The following is a 24,611-nucleotide window of genomic DNA, read 5'->3' as shown; positions in this document are numbered from 1 at the left end:
ATGTTTGATGGCTATATATAGTATATATAGTTATTGGAGCAGTTGCAATAAAAAAAACAATGCAAAATAGTATGTGTATTCCTGCCAAATACAGCTGACCAATCAGCGATATGTGTTGGATGAAGTTCAAATTTCAATCCGAATCCAAGCACATGTTTGCTCCATCTCGGCCAATCAGAGCTAGCTCTTTGCGCATGCTTTTTAGAGTGGGAGAAAGCTTAAACGAACTTTGTAGTCGCGGGATTGTCTATTTGCAAAGGTGGGATTCGTACATTCTCTTTTACGATTCGCAGCATGCGCGAGCTATTCCCGAGTAAATTTGAGGCATACGATACCTGGTGAGGTTCCACCCGGACTGGCAAGGACTAACTATGCGGTCTCTATTCGGTACTAATAAGTCTCGGGTGGCTGTATAGGCCGACATGACCGTGTAGATCGTTACGCCAAAACGAAGAAAATACCAGCAGAGCTACGACTGAATTAATTTGAACTTTTTCAGTTGAGAAAAGTATAACTTCAATAAACAATATGGTATCGCACTGCTCAATAGTCTATTTAGGTCTGTCATAGCCCAAAGCGTGTGAAGAAAGACACGTTTAATTGAATTCTTCTTTTTCTTCTTCTTCTAATTGGCGTAAAATCCTACGTGGACATGCCGGCCTATACAGGCTTTCGAGACTTAATTCATTACCACGCAGCCGGATAGTGAATCCTTGCAACAAAGGGACGGTCCATTTCAGGCTTGAACCCATGACGGGCATGTTATTGAGTCGTTTGAGTTGACGACTGTAACACCGGATCGCCCTACCGTAGAATACGTTTAATAATATTAGGATTGTAATATTGTATTCGATTTGCTACATAGTGCTGTTGGCTATTCGGCAAAAAAGTGATCGCTTACCGTGGCGTTATTACGTCACACTTTGCCTCGTGCTTTTCAAGCGCAAAATTTATGAAGCTACACTACTACAACCTTCACCTGCATTCCACGCCCCGGAGAGTTTGCACTAGTTCAGGTCTTTACAGTCTACGATAGTTTTTCGCGGTTGCTATGGCAGCCGACAAACGCGCTTCAATGTCACGCAAGAAGGCTTTCGAGAGGAAATTTTTTTAACCATCTTGGCATCTGGTGAGCACGAAAGGAAAAGTTCCATCCTTTACTTTTTACACACCCTCGTAGACGAAATAGCTTGTTATCGCGATCTTCAGTAAACGGGAAAGTGCACCAGTTCTGAACAGATTGATTTTCTAAGTAGCTCATCCGAATGGTCGAGCTATATTCCTTAGAGCCAACGTAAGTCACAACCTACGAAATGTTTTATCATAAATGATGAATTAAAGATGAACAGAAGAAAGAGAAATAAGAGCATAAAGCGTCAAGGTTGAGATCGAAAGTTTAAATGTGAATAGCGTGCTACTTTTTGTGGTTGCGATTCGTGCCGAGTCAAAATTGTAAAATCTTTGTTATCCTTCCAACCACCAGTTGCATTATTCATTGGTCAAAGGCACAATCTCTCAATTTAGCTATAATTTATTCGTCGTAGTACAGCTCATTAAATATAGTTGTTGCTAAATGGTATTGACTACTAGTATCGTGGATAATCCGTTACATTACGAGCGTTCTTACTTAGTGGTCGTTGGATGAATTTCGTTCATAGTGTCATTCGAAAGCCCATTAACAACGGGCTTTGTTCTTTGGTAACGAATTGCACCTGTGCGCACCATGAATTTCCCTTCACTTGGTTGTTGGTGTGTGTGTCAGTGTTTTGATTCTCTTTCAATTTCAACACTGTTTCACTTCAGTGCATTCGGATGCACGAAGCGACGTAGGACGACGGTATTGTTTTTGTTTTATATGAGTATAAACTCACATCTACCAGAGAAGCATTAAGTCAAGGGGAAAATGTTACCCTACAGTAAGACATACTGATGAGTATTTATATGTGTGAGTGTTTTTTTGTATGCAGACTGTGATAGTGGGTCCGATTTGTCTGTAGGTCGTTGGGACTGTTGCTGTTTGAAGTAGCATTAGCCCACATGTGCCACGAACCGGCAAGAAAGTGTGAGTCGTACATTTGTTCACTCGCATGTACGATTGACGCCCGAAACAAAAGAGTCGTACGCCGAACCAAAATGCACCGAAGGGTAACGACTATGACGCTGCTCGTTATTTTGTCCACGATCACGTTTATGCTCACAACGTTTTCTGACCGTTAGTGCCCGCTACATTCGTCAGCGTTCGCCTGCAATGGTAAGGGTGTGGTGCTTGAGGTATTCCACCATATTAAAGCACAGAAAACCCGTCTGAGCTTTATTCATAGAATGGCCAGAATGGTCAAATTTAAGTGTTCACACGGTGCTGCAAATGTTCATTTGGTTGTTTTCTAAATGCGTGAAAAAAAGACTCGTCTTCTCATCTTCGTCTGACTGAATGTTTCACTGGATTCAAGGACAATAGTACAGGAAAAAATGCAGATTTTGCAACAAGGGATGTTCTCTCCATATATTCACAAAACATAAGTTTCCTATAGGCTTGGTCATTTTTCATAGCTATTTTCAATCTACATTGAAGGAGGGAGAAGGGTCTTGTTTTAATCTATGAAAATCATTTCTTTACTAGAAGGGCGGTGCATAATTGAATTATTGTTATACCTTTTGATCTGGTTGTTTGAATATTGTACTCTGTACAAACTCCTATTTTATTCGGAGCGTACTTATAAAAAAGGAACGAACTATTGCTGTCAAACTGTGAAAATCAAGACAATTGAAAACACAGATCGTTGTAAAATATCGGCAAAAGGTTAGCATTTTTTACATTAAAACGGACATTGTATTTGCGTATTAGCAATGGACATTAATTTAAATATATTTGCTGCAATGCTATGAAGTTTATCAATTTATAATGTTGCATTTTTGATATTTTTTCGATGTACTCACTAGTGAAGTGAGCTTGGCTTTCAGTGACTTATTGTTATCGTAGCAGGATAGTCAGTCCTATGAATGGGGGCACGGTCTATTCGGGGTTTGAACCCATGCCGGGCATGTTGTAAAGTCGTACGAGTTGACGACTGTACCACCAGACCGGCAACTACTCTTTTTTGACCAGACTCTTTTTATACTGTTAATTTAGTAGTTTTAGTAGTTTTTGATGAAAAACAATTAGTGTCCAGGTAAATCAGATAAAGCCTAGTTTAATTCGTTTGACTTGCTATGTTTTCAGTTACTGTACCTAAATGCGCTATATGTACGTTTCTTTGCACAGAACACAGGCAGAGCATTGAAGTGATGTGAATCATCTTAATTCTTCTGCCGGTGTAACAACAGCGGCATAAGATGACAGTAACTGTTTTTTTCTCTTTTCATTCATGTATTCAATTCAATCAATGACGAACGGCCACGCGTTTCTACTCATTCATTTATTCCCGTTCATTCATTCGCTCTATTCGTTGAATGTTTCGAGCAACGCATATCACGACCCACCACTGTTTCATATGTTGTATGAAGCTGCTACTGAAGCTTGAATGGGGCAGTATGTGCAGCAACAACAGAAATTAGATCTGGTAGGAGGGGGTGTACATGTGAAACCAACTATTTAATCAACGATCACCAATAGCCTCTATTACGATTGGCACTCATCTTCTCGTGTGTTCAACGAAAGAGAGAGCGAGAGGGAGATAGAGAGAGAGAGAGAGACAGAGAAAGAGAGACAGACAGACAGATAGAGAGATATAGAGAGGAAGAAAAATCGCGAGAGAGAGAGCAAGAGAGAGAGAAGAGAGAGAGAGAGAGAGAGAGAGAGCAAGAGAGAGTGAGAGAGAGAGAGAGAGAGAGAGAGAGATCGCACAGAAGACTTTTGTACAGTAGCATACCCATACACAAAATAACATTAATAACTTTGCTAAACTTGGATGGAAAATGCGAACATACTACGATCGAGAGTCAATTTGACGACTCAAAAATATTTTAATACCATAAACTCTGGAAGGATTAGTAGATTCTGAGGCAAGTCATCTACACATATGCAGTAAGAATCATGTATCGCAATTCAAAATCGGTTTGTAACCTCATAATGATTTCGTTTTAAAATGCACCAACACATTAATTCATTGCATGCTTGTACAGGTAGTTCCTGAGATACACGGTACCTCGTATGCGCGGATTCGGAGATACGCGGTTTTCTAAATTTGACAGTTCTTTGAGCACATTGTAATGATTTGACACATCGTAAGTAAGTAAATAAGTATTTTGCGGTCGTTTTCGGTGCCCATTAACCGTGTACCTGTATATGTATTTGGTCGCTTCCCTTGTAGTGTTAAGCTTTAACAGCCAAGTCCAACTACAATTTATTCTATCTCGCTTGTTGCGTACTCCCTGGAAACCTGTTGTGTCCACCAACACCGAAATATGTCCACTTGTAATGGCACTGCGGACTAACAAACGTTACGCATGTGGTCTTTGTTTCGCTACCAGCTCGAGCATGACTATTCGCAGAGGGAAGAGGGGAAAGCAGAAAAAAGAAACAAACCGGCGTCGACACAATATAACAGACCGCCATCGAAATGGAAGCCCGCATTAAAATAGTACATGCATTTAAAGCACTAACAACTCAAAACAGGGTAGCGGTGTAAATAGCACGAAGAATGTATAATAATTGCATACAATCGATTTAAGTGACTTCAGCCAGACGCAGCGACCATCGACAGTCAAAATGGGAATTGAACGAACCAATTATGACATATTTGTACATTGGTAAAAAATTATTTATACCATATTATTGTCATGCTTTATTTTTGCAACTTTATTCTTTATTGTTAAAATTTACGATTCAGATATTAAAGTTTTACGCTGCAGATGAGTAACGAATATCGGTGGCTATTAAACAGTCGATGGCTATTAACAGTTACAATAATATTTAGCAGATATATTTTGCTTCATTTAATTTCTGCTTTTGAAGAAAAAACAGAACGAATGATCAATCAATGCCGATCAATGCCGATATTGGTTAAGATTGGTTATTAGAGGGCGCGCGTGTGCGCGTTAGTGCTCCCTACCATGATCATAATATTTTTCCCAGTAATCAAACGAAATGGAAAGCACTCTTTCCTTTGGCCTGTGTTAGAAATACAGCAATCTTCCACAAACCCCTGGCGGTGTTGCTTTTGAAAGGGATTGTCGCTAGGAGTATATATTTTTTATTCCTTTCAATACACAGTCAATCGAAATTATAGCCTCTGGAATCCCAACCAAGCTGCGTTGCCCTCTTGTTTGGCCATCTCCAGTGACCAACGCGGAGTGGAAGTAAAATCAGAGGAACAAAACCTTTTTTCGTTGTTTCTTATTTTGCTCTTTCCCCTTAACCCCGGTACGCATGATTACTCATTATTCTCCGGCTCCCTAATGTGGCCACATTGTGTTCCCTACACGCAGCAGCTTCCGCACGAGGGTTGTGGGCATGAAGCGCTTTTTAGAAGGTTTGATGTAACTAATTATACGGTGCTGTTTTCTTCATTTTTTGTGTGGGTAAAGTCATTTTCGTCTACTTTACCGTGCCTATATTTTACTAATGCAGGGTTCGGAAAGCGAAGGCAAAGAAGTCTATTGTACACCCGCGGACTAGGATACACACATATATCCCTTTGCAAGAATTAAACTATTGATGCATTTTGCCACAGCAATTGTTAAGTGTTTAAGATGAAAAAGGCCACTTACCTCCGTTGCTGCCGCTGCTGGTGTTGGTAGTACTACTGCTGTTTGGAGTGGTCGTGCCGGGAGTTGTGCTGGAGGTAGATGCGGGAGTATTACTGCTGTTGCTATTGCTACTCGAGCCATTCCCTCTTCCAAATTCTTGCTGCTGGCCACTTAACCGCTGAAGGGTACTGTTGTACTCATTGAGTTCGTTAACGCCAACACTGCCAGCCGCCTGCCCGCAGGACGCATCGTACCCACCATTATTAACTGAAGAACTGTGCTCTAGAAGCGCCTTTTCGCAATCTGAAAGTTGCCGAAAGCAGCGAAATAAAGCATTAGTCATTGTTGTTCTGGATAATAATATCACATGAACACGCGCACATCCACTAGTTCATTTACGATAGTGTAAACTAGGAAATTTGGAGCACGTGTTAACCTGTCGACAATTTGGACCCAAATAGACGAATAACCAAACGTTTTCATTTCCATAAGCAAATTTGTTTACAGAGATATTTTCATTCAGCAAACCGCTCATCCGAAACATATAACCTAATCAAGCACGAAGTTTACCAGGATCCCACAGGACGCAGATGATTTGATTTCCTTTATCAGATTTTCAAACCTGGACCCATGTGCAATGATAAAACAGATTTTGAATGCGCTGTGTGCTTCAAAATTGGCACGAAAAAGGACATTGCTATAAGGGTATTTCAAACCGGTTGCAGCAGATTTTGTAACTGTAAAATTCAATTTATTTCAGGAATGACGATTGCCAGCAGCGTAAATATAGTATTCACCCGCACATTTCAATGCTGTCCATATGCGTGGGAAAATAGCATTAACCTGCTGTGTGGGATGCGTTGATTTACTTTTGGAATCAAATTTGGACTTAGTCCGGTTGCGTGGGTAAAGAGGATCCAGCCCAGATAGGCTTAACCGGAATCTAAAATTACGAAATTTGGGAAACACAGATTACAGATTGCAATTTCCTCAGGATAGTTAGATTTTTCAGTTTACTGCTTACTCGATGTGGTATTACTTCGTTTCTTACACACTTTACTGACAGTTTTTAAGTTGATTTTTGTGTTTTCAAATGATAATTCAGACCTTAGGAAAATTTTGAAATAGGTAATATGCTAAAAAAGACATAAAAGGTTTAAAAAGAACAAACGTAGTGGTAATAATAAACAATCAAATTCAATAACAAATTATCATGTTTCATACATAACTTAAATTGATCTGCTATCAAAAAAAAAAAAAAAACCATTCCGCAAATCAAAATAATTGAAAAATCAAAACACGTACCATTTGCCCGAGCCACATTCAATCAAATGCAGCAATTTATCGAGATGTACCCTCGTTAGTATTAACCAATTTCAATTAAATGGGCCTACCGCCCAAGACTAAAGATCGTAGACGTTAATCCAATTAACCTCGAGCATAACCGATTTACGGCAATAGAGTCAATTATCCAATCGCAATCACAGCCGACCACATATATTGCTAGTGTGTAGCACGAGAAAGAAATCAGTTCGTCTGAATGTTATGCGATGATTTAGACAGAGACAATCTTATGAAGACGAAATTGTCTTGCTACAGATGCTTGTCTGTTGACATTATGATCCTCGTGAGCCTTTGTTGACCTCTTACGATCAGCCTAAGATAAGGTTTGAGTCAGCAGTTGATATGTTTGGGGTCAGACCAACGAAATAGATTAATTGCACCCTCTTGGCTCACGCACCCTCTTGTAGTTGACGTGATTAAACACTAGGGCGGATGTGCTTTGCTACACCATTGGGTTATATCATGATGTCTCGCAGGGATTAATTCTGGGATGGATGGAAATATTGAATAGTCCAATGAGATAAAATGCTGTACATTTTATGGTATTAGTGTGTATCTATTGTCGTTTTACTTGTATTTAATGGTCTTGAGACAGACATGTTGTGATAGGCAAAATAACATTCAGTGTAAATTTAAACATGACTACATTCGTAGTGAACAATACAATACAACAATACAACAATTAACTATCTTTCTTGCTATTTGCAACAATCGGTGATATTCAAATTAGCATCAGAAGTAAAATATTTGAATGTTTGAACAGTAACAACAGCGAATCCAGTATTGTTTAATGTTATGTTAATCTCACGTTGCATAACTCGTGTTTAACAGTCTATTGCTGCTAATTACCAAAAACACAACTGCTAACGAAGTCTTTACGTTGATTGAAGTTTTAAACCACCATATAAGTATAAACCACCAATAAGTATAAACCACCGAACAAATGTGTATTTAAAATAACACCTTTACAAACGAACCATTATTCTTTTGAACTTACATAGGACCTTCAATTTGGTTTATATCTTACCTTTTTGTAGTATTTCTAAGTGTTCCCATAGAATATCTCCGGTGAATGGTGGTGCAATAGCTAGAAATCCTTCGCGACCAAGACCGACTATATCGCGGCCACTCATTTTTTGAAACGGCTCCTTGTTCACACCCTCGAGGGAGAATTCTTTGATCGACCAGTTCAACCATATTAGCACATGTTCTGCTGTCCATTGCCGAGGATCTACAAAAGGTTAAAAAGAACATACTATTAGATTTCCTACCGATTGTAGAAACAAAAGGAGAATTATAAACAATAGCCTCAAGAAAGTGAAATAAAATCACAAGTAAACAATAGACGAATCGCTGAAAAGAAAACCAAAACCAAGGAACCGTTGTGCTGAAAATGAGCACAGGTCAGTCTAGTTGGTTAGTGGACATTCTCACCCTTCAGATAGATGGACAGTTTTGAAGGACAGAGTGATACACACAAAGGGTCATAAAATATTAATTGTTTGCTGATTTTGAAGTTTCCCGTCCACTGTAACAAATTCACATCAATTGCACCTTGGATGCTGCCATGTAAATTTGTTTCTTCGCCTTGGTCAGACATTTTTCATGACATTGACCTTAGCATATTTGTCATAATCGTGCTACTTTCGGTAAAGCTGCTGTTTATCAATCCTGTATAGATAAAGTAATATAGTTTTTTGTGAATGTGCTGGTACCATGAACTGTACTTAACAAGATATTCAAATAAAACTTTAAGTAAACATCAGTTACAACTTTGCTGATGGTTTGTTAGGTTGTTAGTTTTGGGGAAGTGTGAAGTGTTTGTTAATAAAATATTTTTTAAATATATTTAGTGTTGAGGATTATTAAAAAGTTTTCAGGAATGGAAAATCATGGGGAAGAACTGAAAAAATATTGTGATGCATATACAATACATGGCCAGAGCCGTAGCTTGGTATCCTGGTGTGCCCTTACCAAAAATTCATTCACAGCGCCCCCACTGCTGTGATTTCTGAGCGAAGGTGATTTTTTCCAGAAGTTTTGTTTTTGATTTTGAATCTCTACTTTGAGCAGTTTATGAAAAACAGCGGATTATATTACTCATTAATAATAGTTTTAATAAGTTTTAATAATAACCATCCTCTCGGCCTGCCTACACGTATCATAATCACGACCTAATTTTAGTTTTCACCCTGTGCAAGATGTTATCACACATCACACTGATATTTCATTTGCATTCTAATAACTTTTAAAATCATCAGTATGGTTTTCAACACTTAATGGATCCTGCTTAAAGTTTCTATTCAATACCACCCAGTTCTTATTTCGTGGAATATTATCGATTAACTAAGAATCTATGAAATGTCAATGCTTACCTTTGGTAATTTTGAATGTCTGTACTTCCTTCTCCCAAGAAGCGAATGATGCGTAGAGTACTTCAGTCAGTTTTTTGTTTGTACCCGGCGTCAAAGGTGGCATCTGTGTTGGGACATCTGTAATGTATAAATAAAAAAACAAAATATATTCTTTATCTTCAATCCACTATTCACTAAATATAAGTATTATGTTGGTTGGTATTATGTTGGTAGATATGCCTATGTGGCAAATATGCTCTACTCATATTCTAATCTCGTGAGAGACAGGAAGTTTCAATAAGAGCCTTCAACTAGACCACCTTTGTATTTAGTTAGTATTAAAAGAAGTGATAGTTAGTTCCGGGATCTAAAAGCATTCGTCATATCCTCCACATCCGAAGGATTCCATTGCACGAAAGAAAATCGTCAGCATCACCAGTGACACAATTTGCAGCTTATAAACGTTTCTCTGCTATAGAAAGAGAGCGGAACCAAACGAAACGGAAGTATTTAATTTCACAGAACACACACAATGTGTTATAGTCACGGGTATTCAGAATCGACATCGTCTTTAGCTCGAAGAACCATAGCAAGGCCCTGATTTTAGGCCCTACCAAATATCTCTCAATTCACCCAATGGCGGTTTGGTGCCAGCGTGATTTTGATCAATGAGTCTTAAAGATTCTCTTTGAAGTGTTTATTCCTGTTCTTTCGATCCAATCTCGTAGAGCAATCTATTTTTTCGTCGTATATATTAATGCCGTACTGCATGACCAAGAGTCGGAACAGTGAAGAGAGATGGGACGTCACATGAGATGATCCAGAACTTACAAACGTTTGACGATCAAATTCTTCCGATCGAAGTGTAATCGTTCGGTTGATTCTACTTTGCGATTGGGGGTGGAAAATTGAAATTTTAACGGATTACGCTGCTATTTTTTCCTTGAATCTTAGCGCCTTGATTAAGTGTCAGAGGAAACATAACTTGTGTTAAAGCAACTAATCGAACTTCATCTGGGACAGGGTGTATAAAAAAGAAACAAATCATTCCTTTTCTCCTCCTTCTCGTAATTCTCTGGATGCTAAAGACTTTTGAGTACGTTTAGCAAAGCCCTTCCTGAGTTAATACGATCATGTGTCGTAGACAATTGGATTTTGTTTCTTCTTCTATACTAAAGCGGCTACGGAAAAATAAACTCGATTTAGTCTGTTGGTGTGCCTACTATGGAAAATCCGGACTTCCGAACCGGCAGTCCGGTAATTCGCTTTGGTGGAAGTGAACTTCATTTGAATCTTAATCGTCAATTGATGATCAATTCGATGTGTAGCGACAATGATTGGACGTGTCAAGGGATAAGAGTTCTTAATACAAGTTTTTGTCAGCATGGTCAGATTAGCATCGGATCGAAAGGAGACTGTCTCCTTCTACATGATTTCCTCTCGTCGGAATCACGTCCAGGAAGAGGGAGGTTTCTTCAATGGATGGTTTCGATCACCGATATCAAAATGTTGCCACTTTATTTTTCATTTTTCAAAGCTTTCGCCATCTAATATGCAATTTAACCCCAAGGGTCAACAACAGTGATTCGACGAGATGTATTAGTGATCTACTTCGATTCGATAACGTGAGCATCTATTATAATTAATACAACTTTGTACAGAACAGGTCTTACATACTGCTAACAAGCCAAGCGGCAGTGCGTTTGCTATTTTTATCCATTCGAAATTGCCTCCACCTCAAGATCAGAAAAAAATCATAGCACATGAAAGACCACCTATCATGGTTTCGATTTATTCCTATGGTCGTCGCATAACACGAACGATTTCCAAACCCAACAATCATCACGCTTGATCGTGATCAAAGCATGGGACGACCCTTTCCCCCTCGTTGCTGGAGGTTACTCTGTTGTCGATAATCAATTTTCGGCTTCAACGGAACGACTATCATCCGGAATGGTCGGACGTATGGTAGCTTCTAATTTCATCATCTATCGTCAATGGTAGTATGACGTGCGGACACCGCCTTTTTTCTCGAACGATGCCGACCATCGCAGACGGAATGAGTGGGTGGCAATGGGAGGGAAAACAGTAAAATGGAGATAAACTACACAAAAAATGGTCAAGTGAAACGACTCCACACTCGCATTTGCCGAGAACGCCAGCTATTTTGCGTGTAATTAAATTTCGACGTAATTCTTTTTTGTGGTTGATTGTTTTCTTAGCTTATTCGCAACGTTGCGTAGGTTTATTTGTTTTCAATTTCACTGTATGTCATATCTATGTTACATACCATACAATCGACCGCGACTGTTTTATCTGTTGTTTTATTGGGCAAATTACTGCAATGTGACGGCTACATCGAGGTTTAGTTGTAGTTCAACGTTCATATCTCATTTCAATAAAAGCGTTCTGCGATCTGGAACATTTGGTCATGTAGCAAAAGGCATGACATTTACTTACAACACATACATTTTGTTTAATTTCATCCCGATAATCGTTACATACACATTCATGGAAATGAAAGCAATTCGAATTTGAACATATGTATCGTGTGAACGCTTGTTGGAATAAATTTAGCATATTCTTGAAAAACATTTTAGTTGAAATACACTTTATTCTTACTCTCGACTCTTCAAGTACGTATTAACACGATCATACGAATTACGAATACGAATACGAATATTCGACATATCTTCTATTTTAAATTACCTCTCGCTCTGAGGCCTTTTTTATTCATAAAATACAGTCTTATGTCGAGAGAATTCAATATAAATTAACCCACCACAAGGAGCACATGGAATAACAACCTGTTAATAGCAATTTTCTGCCCTTTTGATAAAAATGGGAGATTGGATCATTACATACATTTCTGTAAGCAAGCATTAAATGAATTTCATACCACGTTTTCAGTACTTGCAAAATGTGTTTAACTATAGTTAGAAGCGTCTTGAATTGCTGATCATACATTCAAGTGTGTAGTTGTGATCAGTCAGACACGGGTTTACATGCAACAGTAGAATGTAGAAAGAATTTGTTCATTGTAAAAAAACTCTCGTGCAAAAAAATTTCGAACCGGAACGAAATTCAATACACTTTATTTTGTGCGTAATGATTAACATGCATATAATGAAACATGGATCATTACAGTATTTCATGAAATCGAAACAAATGATTCACAGCAAATTTAAAAAAAATAGCTGATAGTGCTTTAATTGATAGTGTGTGATAACATTTTTACCAATGATTTAAAAACAATGGCAGCCAACAAGACCCGTAGACTGCCAAATTTAAAAAAGTTGATGCTGCTGTCTAACAAACAATGGATTTGTGTTGATCCAACAATCTTTAGCCGTTGGAGCGTCTTGACTTGAAGTCTTGACTGAATTTTGCTGTGCGGAGACAAGGAGACTTGAAAAAAGGGTGACCAAGAAATATTACCATGGTCAAAGCACCCAATAATGGGTTCAAGGTGCATCAGACACCGTTACGGTTGCGCAGTATACGGCAGCGATGCGCTTCGGTGCGTTGAATTGTTTCTGACAAAGTGCGCCATTTTCACGGGTACGCAAAGCTTTCGCTTTCTTGATCAACTTTAGGTTGAACTTATATAGGAATAATGTATTATTTGGCCGGCGTGAGTCAACATCCCTGGTTAAGCCGGTTTCGTGGTACAGTCGTCAACTCGTACAACATGTCCGTGATGGGTTCAAGCCCCAAATAGACCGTGCCGCCATACGTAGAACTAAATATCCGGGGGGGCGTAATCCAAATGTTACTAAAAGACAACCCCACAAGGGGAAGAAGAGTTAACATCCAAACTGTTTTTACACATTCAACGCACAAAATGCAAGTGCGATCAGTATAATCTTTGTACAATAAATAAATTCAGTTGTAATACAATAGCAATATAATTGCTTGATAATGATTTTAAACTTAAATTTAACTATATTGTTATCAAATGAATATTACCTCTTGGTTTCTGTAAGCCTTTCATCAGCGGATGGGACTTTAGTCCCATTCCTGTAGAAGCTAACTTGTTCAAACTGTAGCTATTAAGGAAACTTTGCTGGTTGTTATTAAGAAAGTTCACATTATTATTGTTATGAATTCCTCCGATGCCACCAACACTGCCAATTATTCCGCCAGCAACACTTGACAGTCCAGTTCCCAAGTTATGATGATTTGCTCCTCGTAACGGAATCCTGCCGAGAGGACCGCCACGGCCAATCCCGGGGTCGTTCCACTCCATCCATTCGTTAGTCATTTTAGGACGAGGATCGAAACCTTCGAACCCTCGTAACTCATTCACGTTTACTTTTGTAGCCACTTTTTCTGGGTTTGTTCACTTTTTGATTACCCTTAACTGCCAATTCAGATAATCGGATGGCAAATGGTAAGCACTTTTACTTTATGTAACTAGATTGTTGGAACAATATTCACTCTTCTCTTAGCACAAATATACAGTTCGCACTATCTCTTATAAAACTGCATTGCACTTCACTAAATAATACACAAATAATTAGACAAACATTATTGTCATGAACACATTGATTCAATTACATTGAAATAAATGTTAAGTTTGTTCATTACCAAAAGTAATTTTCATAGAGGGAGATCGATTGTATTAACTAATGATCATTTTAACTCAAACAACAATGTAAGCACGATAAGCCAACACTTTTTCCACTTACAATAAATTAAAAAGGAAAAATTAAAGTAATCATATTTTGCTGGACTTTAAATAGAGGTTGTGAGTAAGCAATTTTGTTGAAATGTCATATGAAGCAAGGTTTAGCTGGCGAATAACATCAAAGCTTAGTTGTTGATATCAAGTGGATAAATTGAATGTGACTAATTTGATTTACTTGCACAATCAATCATCAACGTATGAAAAACCTTATAAAAAATCAGCACGATGCGTTTTCTACAAATTTGCAATTCTGTAAAAACAAAATTGTCGGTACAATATCATTTTACTTTTAACAATAATTCCGATACATGCTAACAAATACAAAATCTTATATCACCATCGTGGTTGACAACTCACGAGAAGAATTATGAATGAGGTAGCTAACATAAAAGCGTAGCTGTTTCGTTTTTTTACTACCCACATGTCAAAGATTGGTACATCTCATGGTACTGTGTGGCTCTTTAAAAATGTCCACTTAATTAACATAAATTATTAAATTAACATTTCATTTACTCCAATTGTCATCCAATTCTTTCCAATTGATGTGTTGAAGCAGCAGCCATTGCGCCAACTGGCTATACACTAACTGTTGATGCTTTCTAATACCCATTAGACTGTTGACCATTAGACACTAGCAAAAACTTCATAACCAAGCGAATACGGCGGAAACAGTCTCTTGGAGGAAAAAGAGTGAAAATGCATAAACAAAGAAATGTTTCAAACGGTTCTCCAAAGAGGCTTAGTGGTTGTATTTTGATAATAGAAAATCAGATACTGTAGTCATAGAAAGCTCATAGGTAAAGTTTCTCAGTTTCATCTTCAATCAATGTTGGGAAATTTTAAAAATGAAACGATAGCACGGCGCAAAATAAAAAAAATCATTCTATATATGTTTATATATGATATCGTTATCTTAAACGAAACCATTTAATACATAATGGTAATATGACCTGAATTTTGGTAACCTGAATAGAAAATGTTGCTTTTCCGTAACAAAATCATGTAAAATTATCATGAGTAGATCATGAAAATGATCACACCATTGCGCAACAGACGAAGGTGGCAATAATTCATATAGCAAATATAAAAATGTCGACATGATTTCCATGCTGGCAACATACACAGTAAAGCATATGTCAATATCGAACGTAATGTGATATATTTCACCCCTCAGAGCTATAAACCTTCCAAAAGCAGTTACACTTAAATTCCATTCAAATACGTGGCTTGTAAATGTGCTACGGTTGAACGGGAACTAAGTGGCTGTAGAACGACCCTGAATCGGAAGTACCTGTCTTATGCTGTTGATTATACGACTTAATACATTTCCTTCGTGACCTTTGGATTCCATGTCACTGAAACCGAAGAACATTTTCAGGAAACATTTTGTTATTAGTGTTTTAAAATTTGATGACATAGCTTTAGCCAGTTATCCATCAACTGGATAAAGTTAGCAAATGTCACCTGTGATGGTTTTCCTGTAAAATCGTTATTTTAAATATATTACAGCAACAATCAACGGACAACCAGAATCTTAAGTAATCTACTACTACTACTCAACAACGATGTTATGTAATTGAATGTAATTTAATTTCGAATAGCAAAATAATACAATTCAAATTATTCAATTTCTAGCAATATAATTCATCATTGAGTGAAAATTATTTTGAATCTTTACGCTCAGATCATTAAAAAAAATGATATCCAAAAATTGATAAGCTACACAATTATCACAACTTATGACTAATTATTTCATGAGTTGTGACTAAATCCTAGCTTCTAAGCCAAAAGACTATCTTCTTCATACCATTTCGGCTCATTTCGAACCTAGTTCAAATACAGCGACATAACTATGGAAACGATCCATAGAAGCGAACGAATGACACTATAATGTTGTCACGTAGTCATCATCATTTAAGGTGTTTTTCGACTCACACTTTCGGTGTGTTGCCATTGTATGACATTTTTATTCGTTTTCGGTAAAGTATAATATGTTACCTGTAAAGCATATTATATACAACATGTCAAAGGAGCATATCTAATCTTAGAACATGTTTGAAAAGTCGTATGTACTTTAAAAGTAATTCACTATAATTCAACAAACTACATATTGATCTGTATATTTATATATTTTTCCCATTGACTATAAAAAACCCTTTAAATTTCACATTCTTACACCATGGATCGCCCTTTCAGTTGGCAACGGATGAATTTCTGGCTACATATTTCGCATTAGTATTGCCATCAAAAGCAATTTACATTATAAAATATTGCATCGGCACCTTCGTGGCCAAGGTCGAAATCATCCTAGTACCGTGAATTTAGAGTGCCGCTTGCCGCGGCAAGCTATAGTTGGTGCTTGCCCAAGCGTTACAAGTCCGTTTCCACAAAGAAAGTTGCGTAAAACGGCAAGCATGTGTGTACCGATCGCACAACACCCACAATAAAAACGAAGACGTTTCAGCGCAAGTTGAGCAAAAAAAAGAAAAATCCTCAACAACACCTATGTTTGTACTTGCTGGTGCTTTAGTGCTTTGGTGTGTGTGTGGCGCCTGCAGCGACATATAATAATTCAATTCTTGAGAAATCCAAAGTCAGTGTCTTAACTTCAATGCTATCGATTAGTGGTAAGCTTTTCGGATAAACACAAAGGAAAATTCTTCCTCGCCTAACTGGTCTAGTGGTGGTAATCGTGTAATCCCGGTTTGGCCGGACACTGGCCAACAATATTATTTTACCTTTCCGAACAACAAGAAGAGGATCATATTTCTGGCAACATTTATGAGGATTATCTGTTGTGTAATGAGCATTTGATAGGATTTCCACAACAAAGGATGTTAGAACTTTCTATCAGTCCAATCCGAGAGCTCGATTTCGTAAGTATATGTTTAGCATATTTAGCATATTAAAATACGATATACAGCATAAACGGATTTAAAAATAAATAAAAACATCATATTTGCTGGTTGATGCAACTTTAAGGCATTCACTTGTACTAAAAGTTATGATTTTTTAGAATGTTATTGTAATATGAATTATAAACAAACAAACTGAAATTATTACCACTTCCAGCTAATATACATAGAAAAATAGACAATTAATTCGCGCTTCGTATCATTCGATCCTGACCATTGCAGGATGGATGCACGTAGCAAGTGCTTTATAGGGCTTTCAATAAATTATGAATCAGCCAATAATGATTGGTATAGTTTCTTGCTCTCCAATAAATATGAGAGAACTGATTATTATTTTAATTATTAAATATGAACATTCTAAAACAGTCTAAACAAACTTCATAATTTCATGTGTACGCTTTGTTGTAGTTTTGCTAGTTTACCATTGCCGACGGATTTTGTAGCGATGGCCTTCAATGCCATTTGTAGATCGTTGGTCAGTGTGGTAAATACAAAAACAAAATGAATAGTGTGCCACAAGCACCGGCATTACGCCATTAGCATAATGCGCGGTTAATACTGCTTCAGCTTATAACGTAGTACACTAGAATGCGAAGAAGAACGCTTAAATCACTTCTCAAACGAGTATATCAAACAAAGCAAATGACATACGAATATTGCTGTATGCTGTATAACATATGTATATATATAACAATACACTAGTATTCGGTAAAGTTATGTGTGTGGGTTTGGCTCAGTACATTGGAGTTGGAAGCAACAGGAGAATGGAATTATTTTTGTTTCCAACAATGGAACACTATTTGCAGCAGAGCACATAAGGTTATATAATAATTAAAGCACAAATTAACACACACGCGCACATGAATAAACCGTTTAAACAACCACAAATCATCTTCTGTATACAAAGGTTCACCAATAACTAATGTATGTATAGGTTCCAAAGGATATTTTTTGCGAATTCTGGGGAATCCGTTAATTATTCAAAATGTAAAATAATGCTCTGTTTAATAAATATGTTTTCACACTTGATCATAACTTTGTACACACACAAACCAGAACCACTTTAACTAGATCTTAGCACTTCGAAAAACAGGATTTATACGGGGCCACCACAATATCACATACGATAGGAACTCACGTTAATAACTGATCGCAATACGCACAGGTTGCTGTTACCACTCAACGCGGCGCAACGTATTATTGAGCACTAAAAACACCTAACTTTCCCGAGAACCCCACAACAACCAGTCAAACAGCGACGCGTATCGACTAAGTAGAATGCGCGCTCACAATTCAAAGGGTGCGTCGTGTACGGTTCGAGAGAGCACGAGATCACGTTTAGCAGCAAAAACTAGACGAGCTCGCCGACACACACTCCATCGTAGACGCTGTGGAACTGAAAACGCTGTTGGGATTTTTGTTGTGTGCGGGTACGTATTCGTGGCGGAAGTACTGATCTTTCTCTTCTTCACTTCTTTCGTTCTCAACCAACACACTGACAAAACCAAAGGGAGGCTTGTTTGAAAAGAGAATCGCGTTTGTATTGGTACTTGCAAGGAAGTAAACAACAAAAGCAATGTGTGTGGGTGCGAGTTCCGGCACAGGTAGTTCCGATGCGATCTTACGATGAACGCAGCCACATACGATATGAGAGCGTTTATATTGGAAGTTTAACGCTAGGGTAGAAGGGAAAAGATATCGTGGTTTAAAAAATATCCGCTACTGAATGATGGCACATTGATCCAACATTTCAAGATTTGATGGGTTATAAAACTTCTATAGGGCTGAGTTCAATATCAGATTCAGTACATTAGTACGATAGCGCATTTATTTGTTTCGATCGATCACAAGGCGTCTCTTTGATAATGAATCGATTCTCTCGAAACAACAAGGACCTTTATACTATTAAAATTTTAAAACCAGGAAGAGCATCAATATTTATATTTCTTAGCAACGCTGCATGCATTTTTTATGATTCTTATATTGTTTCTAATCCCTCCTGTACTCCAATCCTACAGAAACTCTCACCAATTTTAACAAAAGTGTGCGAAACATTCACAGCAAGATTGTTTTATTTTAAAACTCTATTGTTATGATGTCGATTTTTGAAAGAAAATAAACAAGACTGTATAATTCCTGTGTTTGGCATTATCAGTGTGTATTTTATAATGAGCGCTAGTGTTTTGACTAAATTTGTTAAGATTTGGTAAAGTAATCATCAGCAATAAGGAAAAATCCGTAGCACAAACGTACGCTGAAAACGAGATCGATCGAGAACGATATCACACATTCTTTGTAGCATACGTAGGAAAGGGCTTTTATCGTAAGAGTACAACCCTAGAATTAAAAACGAAGGTAAAAACTATCGCTTCTACCACCCGAAATTTCGGCAGCTACAGCTAGATCTTGGTGGCAACGGCTATATGCTGCCCAGCCGCCTGCCCAAACCCGAAGGTATAGCCGCTTAGCGTCGAACGACAGCACAAATCGAATGAAAGACGTAGCATGAGGGATGCTTATAACAGCATAAGAATAACAACAACAGCAATAATGACAATCGTGGACCAAAGAAAACAACTTAAAGTAAGAAGAGTAACAGCGAGCTGCTACACGATGGTAGCGCAAGAAGAAGAAATTCATTCATTGGAGTAAGAGCGCCCAAACAAATGCGACTGTGGGACAGAGTAGGACAGCAGGGTAAACTTTCATTCATAAAATGAAAAGAACTACGCTACGTTTGCTGTTGTATTTGTCGGTACCCGTTGTGTTGTTGCTTGTTCGTTTTGATCTTCGGAGCCCACATTTCTCTTGATTTACCCGTCGATGGCGTTTGCACCATAAAGCGTACTTGTTTTTAGCTTTACCCGGCATTCATTCAAAATTCGTTTTCTGTCGCTTATCCCATATTGTAGGTAGATATATTTTTTCGTATGGTGAATGTTGCGATGAATTGTTAAAGGTACGAAAAATGCTCGAGCTTTTATAATGTAAGGGGTAGGGTAGAGAGTTTAAAATTTTTAAATTTTATATTTTACATAAGTACCTGTTGATTTTTAACAAAAATGTTTTATTACTGCTAATATTTTTGCCAAAGAAGCTTGAAGTTGATCGTTTTGAAAAATATAATAATAATAGAACTATAAAGGTAAGATGTAGGCATAATACTTGGAAATTTACTAATGTGTATCATGATGACAGCATTCTTTTCCATGAAATTATGTTTATTGACATACTATCAAAAAATCTCCTTCTTCTGATTTGTTTTTACATCCCTAGTCGGTCGAACCTTGAAGAAAGTAATAAGGACTTATTGCCGTTATCATATATGTCAGAGACTTGGTCCGCTCTAGATTTGATTCCATAGCGAGCACGTTAAATCCTACGTTCGTTACGTCTTAACGTTAACCAATTGTAAGTTTGACAAACAAATCTAATATATGCTGATTCTGTAGTAGCTTTTAAACGCTATCAACGAAATGTATAATTCCTAACAGACAAATTATTGAAAAAATCAACAAAATTACCAATTTATGCTGATTTTGAAGTCAAGAGTATAATGTTCATCTAATCTGTGTTTTTTTACTCGAAGTTGTTGCACACACCTGCATGAACAATTCTTCCCCCAGGGGTAATAAGTACTCACCAAATCCTCTTACTCTTGTGTTAGACAACAAAGTCAACCGCCTTAATCCCAATTCACATGTTTTCTTCTCTATTTCAAACCAAATTTGGTTCCAATTTTCTATTGACCCATGAACGAGTGGAAATGATGGTAACATTCAAACCAATAACTTTATTTACAAATGCCATCGCGTAAGGGATGCCAAATGGTCCTTTCTTGATGGTGTTGGAATGGTATGGCAAGTTTTCAAATTTACCTGTAGTTTATTCTGCAAGTACACGCTGAGCTGCACAATGACCTTTGCACTTCCGGAAATAAGTTAGTTAAAACGGAAGAAACCTTGTGGTATAAATATGAGGCGAATAAGTACACTGATTTATAATGTATAATAATGAGAGAAATAAAACCTCGACAGCTTAGTGTTTTTATGCTTTTATTGTAAGAAGAATGTTGAAAAGAAGAGCGTTTCATACAGTACTTATTTACGATTTCATAAGTTCAGTTCGCTTTAGCAGGTAATTCTAAATTTTAAGTAGCTAAACAAAAACATACTATTAAATTAGGCACGTTGAACGTAACATCAATTGTTAAACAAAAGTTGTTTAAAGATATTTTACCACCTAAACCAATCATAAAAATGAAATTACAAATATTTAAAATAAATATCCAAAGCAATGGTTGCATGTGCAGGAGAACGAATGTAAAAAATAGACATATTAAATGTTTCAACAATACTGTTCAAAAACACCTGGTTTAAACAATATCGGTTAATGAGCACACTGTTAAACAAACCAATCATTTATTCTTTAAACCTTTCCTTGGTTTTGTGTTTTGAAGTTCCTTGCTGGGATGTCAGGCAATGTTAAGGCGCGTACCTGGACGTTGAAATATACGTACTAATAATGCAATAGAGATACAAGAAGGACAAAGGTAGCATTAGGATTGTACGTGTAGAAATAAAGTAAACGATATATAACCGAAATGTTTGAGAAAGGTAAAATAAACGAAGGATACGCATCATCCAAAGTATCGGATGAGAGAAAATATGTTTACTCTCCCATGGCCAAACCTCGGCAAACATTGCATATGATGAACTACATATTTTTGTATTTTAGTTATTATATATATATATATATATATATATATATATATATATATATATAATATATATATAATATATAATATATATATTAAGAAACAGACATATACTCCTGATATGTTTTAATCCATTGTGATGATTGTACAGAACATTATATTATTATTTTATAAGATGCACCAAAACCGATCTAGTAATGTGGTGATCCAGCTGTAAACCGTCCGCAACGTGAATTGCAGTCCACCACCTAACTAGCACAAAAACAGGTAATGGAACAGCCTAAGGCATTGGTGAATGAAATACCTTCGACCACACATATGCGGTTGTGCTCGAAAGTTGCCTTCCCCGCGCCATTCATGTACTGGGAATACATTTTATGAATGAATTCGTTCCATCTCGCTTTTTGTCGTTTCTTCGCATCTTACACACGCGCAAACTCAGCACAAGAGCACAGAAATGAACGTTGTAAAATGAGAAGAAGAATAGTAAAAACATACTAAACTGTAACGAAAACGGGAAGCAGCAAATAGTGTTGCCAGTAACATGCACAATAACCCCTGTCTGTCCTGCAATGTGAAGAGTTGACGAAGGAAGATAATGTACGTTTGTGAAGATCGTGAATCATAAAATCCATAGCAACGTTTGTTTGCTGATATTGTGAACTTTTATCCACTCTGCAAAATTAGTAAACCAGTTCTCTACATTTACAAATTTATTGAATACAAAAATACATCAAAAGTAGAAGTTTTGTTTACTTCCTCGTAAAAACTAAATACTAATTAAATAGAAAATAGATAATTCGAATATTGAAATAATCTTAATTTCTAAACCATTTTTATACCTTAATTTTAGCTCCGTATAGCCCAAACGCAACGGAAAACCCTGTGGCAACAGTGTGTCTGCCGAGATAGTCACGTTGGTGAAATGTGTAGATACATAGCATCCTTTAACTTGAAACCTATCCTGGTAGTTATTTTGGGATGAATTACGCAATTCATCACATTTATAACATATTTCTCTGAATGCAGTATTTCCCAAGCAAGAAGAGTGTTTGGTACGGGAGATCTGCAAGTCCCAAGACATAAGAAGGACAGATAGATAGAGATGATGAAATAGGTGTTTTACACGCGTGTATGGTGCAGTTTGGGATGCATGTTTAGTATTGTACAGGGGGCCAGACCAATTCCAACTATAGCACGAATGAATATTTTTGAGTCATATTTTTAGCATATTTCTCTTGGGTAGCTAAAAGAACATATGGCATTATGTACATAGAGGACGTACCGCTTTCTCACGCAAGTACGCACGTTCTAGTACGAAGCATACGCGTATGCTGCAGCGGGTATGAATGAATTACAGAGCAGCAGTCGTTCAAGCTCGCGTTTCATTTTTATCATGCGGAAGTGTGACCTTCGAGAGTTATGTTTTCTGTAAAACCATTAAATTTCACAGGGGCTACCCGACGAGCTATTTAATAGACGCATCGGCTCCTACGAGAACGGCGTGGACAACAGGTCAGATGACAGAAATACCAATCTGGAAAGAGGTTAGACGTAGAGCTAATGTGCCTTTTCTTACTAAGCAGCAAAATAATTATTTTCCATTGAGGTTTCAGAACAGATTTTATGTTCGTAGTGTATAATATATTTGTTTATTTTGCAGTGCAGTTCTGTGCGTACATTTAAAATCCATGGTGGTCAGCCGTAGACACCTCAGTATTCCATGTGTCAACAGGAAACGATAAAAAAACGACTCCACAAGAAGCGACCAACATCAAAGAAATATGATCAATCGCGTATGCTTTACAGGAAATCTACGAAAACACATTGTCTAATATCGAAGAAAATAGATTTGAGCAAACATCAAAATATTGACTGGATTTGTAGATCAAGAGAGTGTATGCTTACCCTCGGCAACACTAGAAACCTAACAGTGTGAAAACCACATTCTCACTTCGAAAAGAAAATCTTTCATGTACCACCCATGACTATAGATTGCTCAACAAATTAAAAGGTTGTCGATTGTCTTTAAGAAACATGATCGTTTCAAAGTTCACTCGTCACATAAGCCACAATAACTTGAAACCTTAGATCAGTTTCGCTTTAGTGCTACGTACCTGATTCGATTGTTATTTATTTTATCACCTCATTACATGTAGAATGGAAGCATCTGTCCCACTGTGTACTGTGCGGCAAATGTCGGTGTACATTTTCTTTGATCTTTGTGGACGCACATTATATTTTGAAAGATAGAACATTGTTGTTGGCGTAGACCTTTGCACGTGTGCAAGCCGAAGCAGTATGACCAGTTGGGTGTTTCGCTCCACAGCCCAGCAGGGAGTCTCCCCCGGTAAGCCTCAAGCGATGATGACGATGAAGACGACAAGGTGTCGAATTTTACGGCACTTAATTGAGTGGTAAAAGGAAACGATAATAACAGTAACAGTAAGCGATAAATTTACTTCATCAACACAGGTTGATATCAGTGTGGAAAACCAAAACGCGTTCTTTACGGAAAGCGTTTGGTGTAGGCAAAGTGTTTGGTTATTGGATTCACAGCAGGAAAGATTTTCGGAGATTGAACAAACAAATCTCCAAAACTAACGTACGTGGATGATTAGCGCTTTACATGCCAACCGAAAGCATTTAATTTTTATCATCATCGTAGGCTTAACACTAAACTCAACAAGGGGAAAAAATAAATAATGCGAAACCAAACCAGCGATGTAATCGATAAGAGATATGTTACAGTTTAAACGTGTTCGTATGATTCAATTTTACCCTTTGCAACCGGGATTACTACTACCGGGAGACTAATTAGTCTTGGAAGCCTATATAAGCCTGCATGGCAGTGTACCTCGTTTCGCGTAGAAGAAAAATAACCTTTTCAATAAGCAAGTCAA

General features: G+C 37.4%; 1 protein-coding gene across 12 annotated transcripts in view; it reads right to left on the bottom strand.

Annotated features, from left to right (window-relative positions):
* Nucleotides 1-24,611, bottom strand: part of LOC120893180 (ETS-like protein pointed) — an 88,082-nt gene that overhangs the window by 22,684 nt on the left and 40,787 nt on the right. For 11 of the 12 annotated variants that reach the window (XM_040294898.1, XM_040294896.1, XM_040294902.1 and 8 more), the window contains 3 exons: nt 9,408-9,524; nt 8,060-8,263; nt 5,710-5,991 (listed from right to left, as the gene is read on the bottom strand). In XM_040294898.1, the coding sequence (XP_040150832.1) occupies nt 5,710-5,991; nt 8,060-8,263; nt 9,408-9,524 (603 nt within the window). Of the gene's footprint in view, nt 1-5,709; nt 5,992-8,059; nt 8,264-9,407; nt 9,525-13,355; nt 13,887-18,129; nt 18,385-24,611 lie in introns of those variants that run through there. The other variant, XM_040294907.1, reaches the window with a different exon arrangement.

This window comes from Anopheles arabiensis, chromosome 2, assembly GCF_016920715.1.
Source record: "Anopheles arabiensis isolate DONGOLA chromosome 2, AaraD3, whole genome shotgun sequence".
Lineage (NCBI taxonomy): Eukaryota > Metazoa > Arthropoda > Insecta > Diptera > Culicidae > Anopheles > Anopheles arabiensis.
This window is presented reverse-complemented; position numbering and strand designations above follow the sequence as displayed.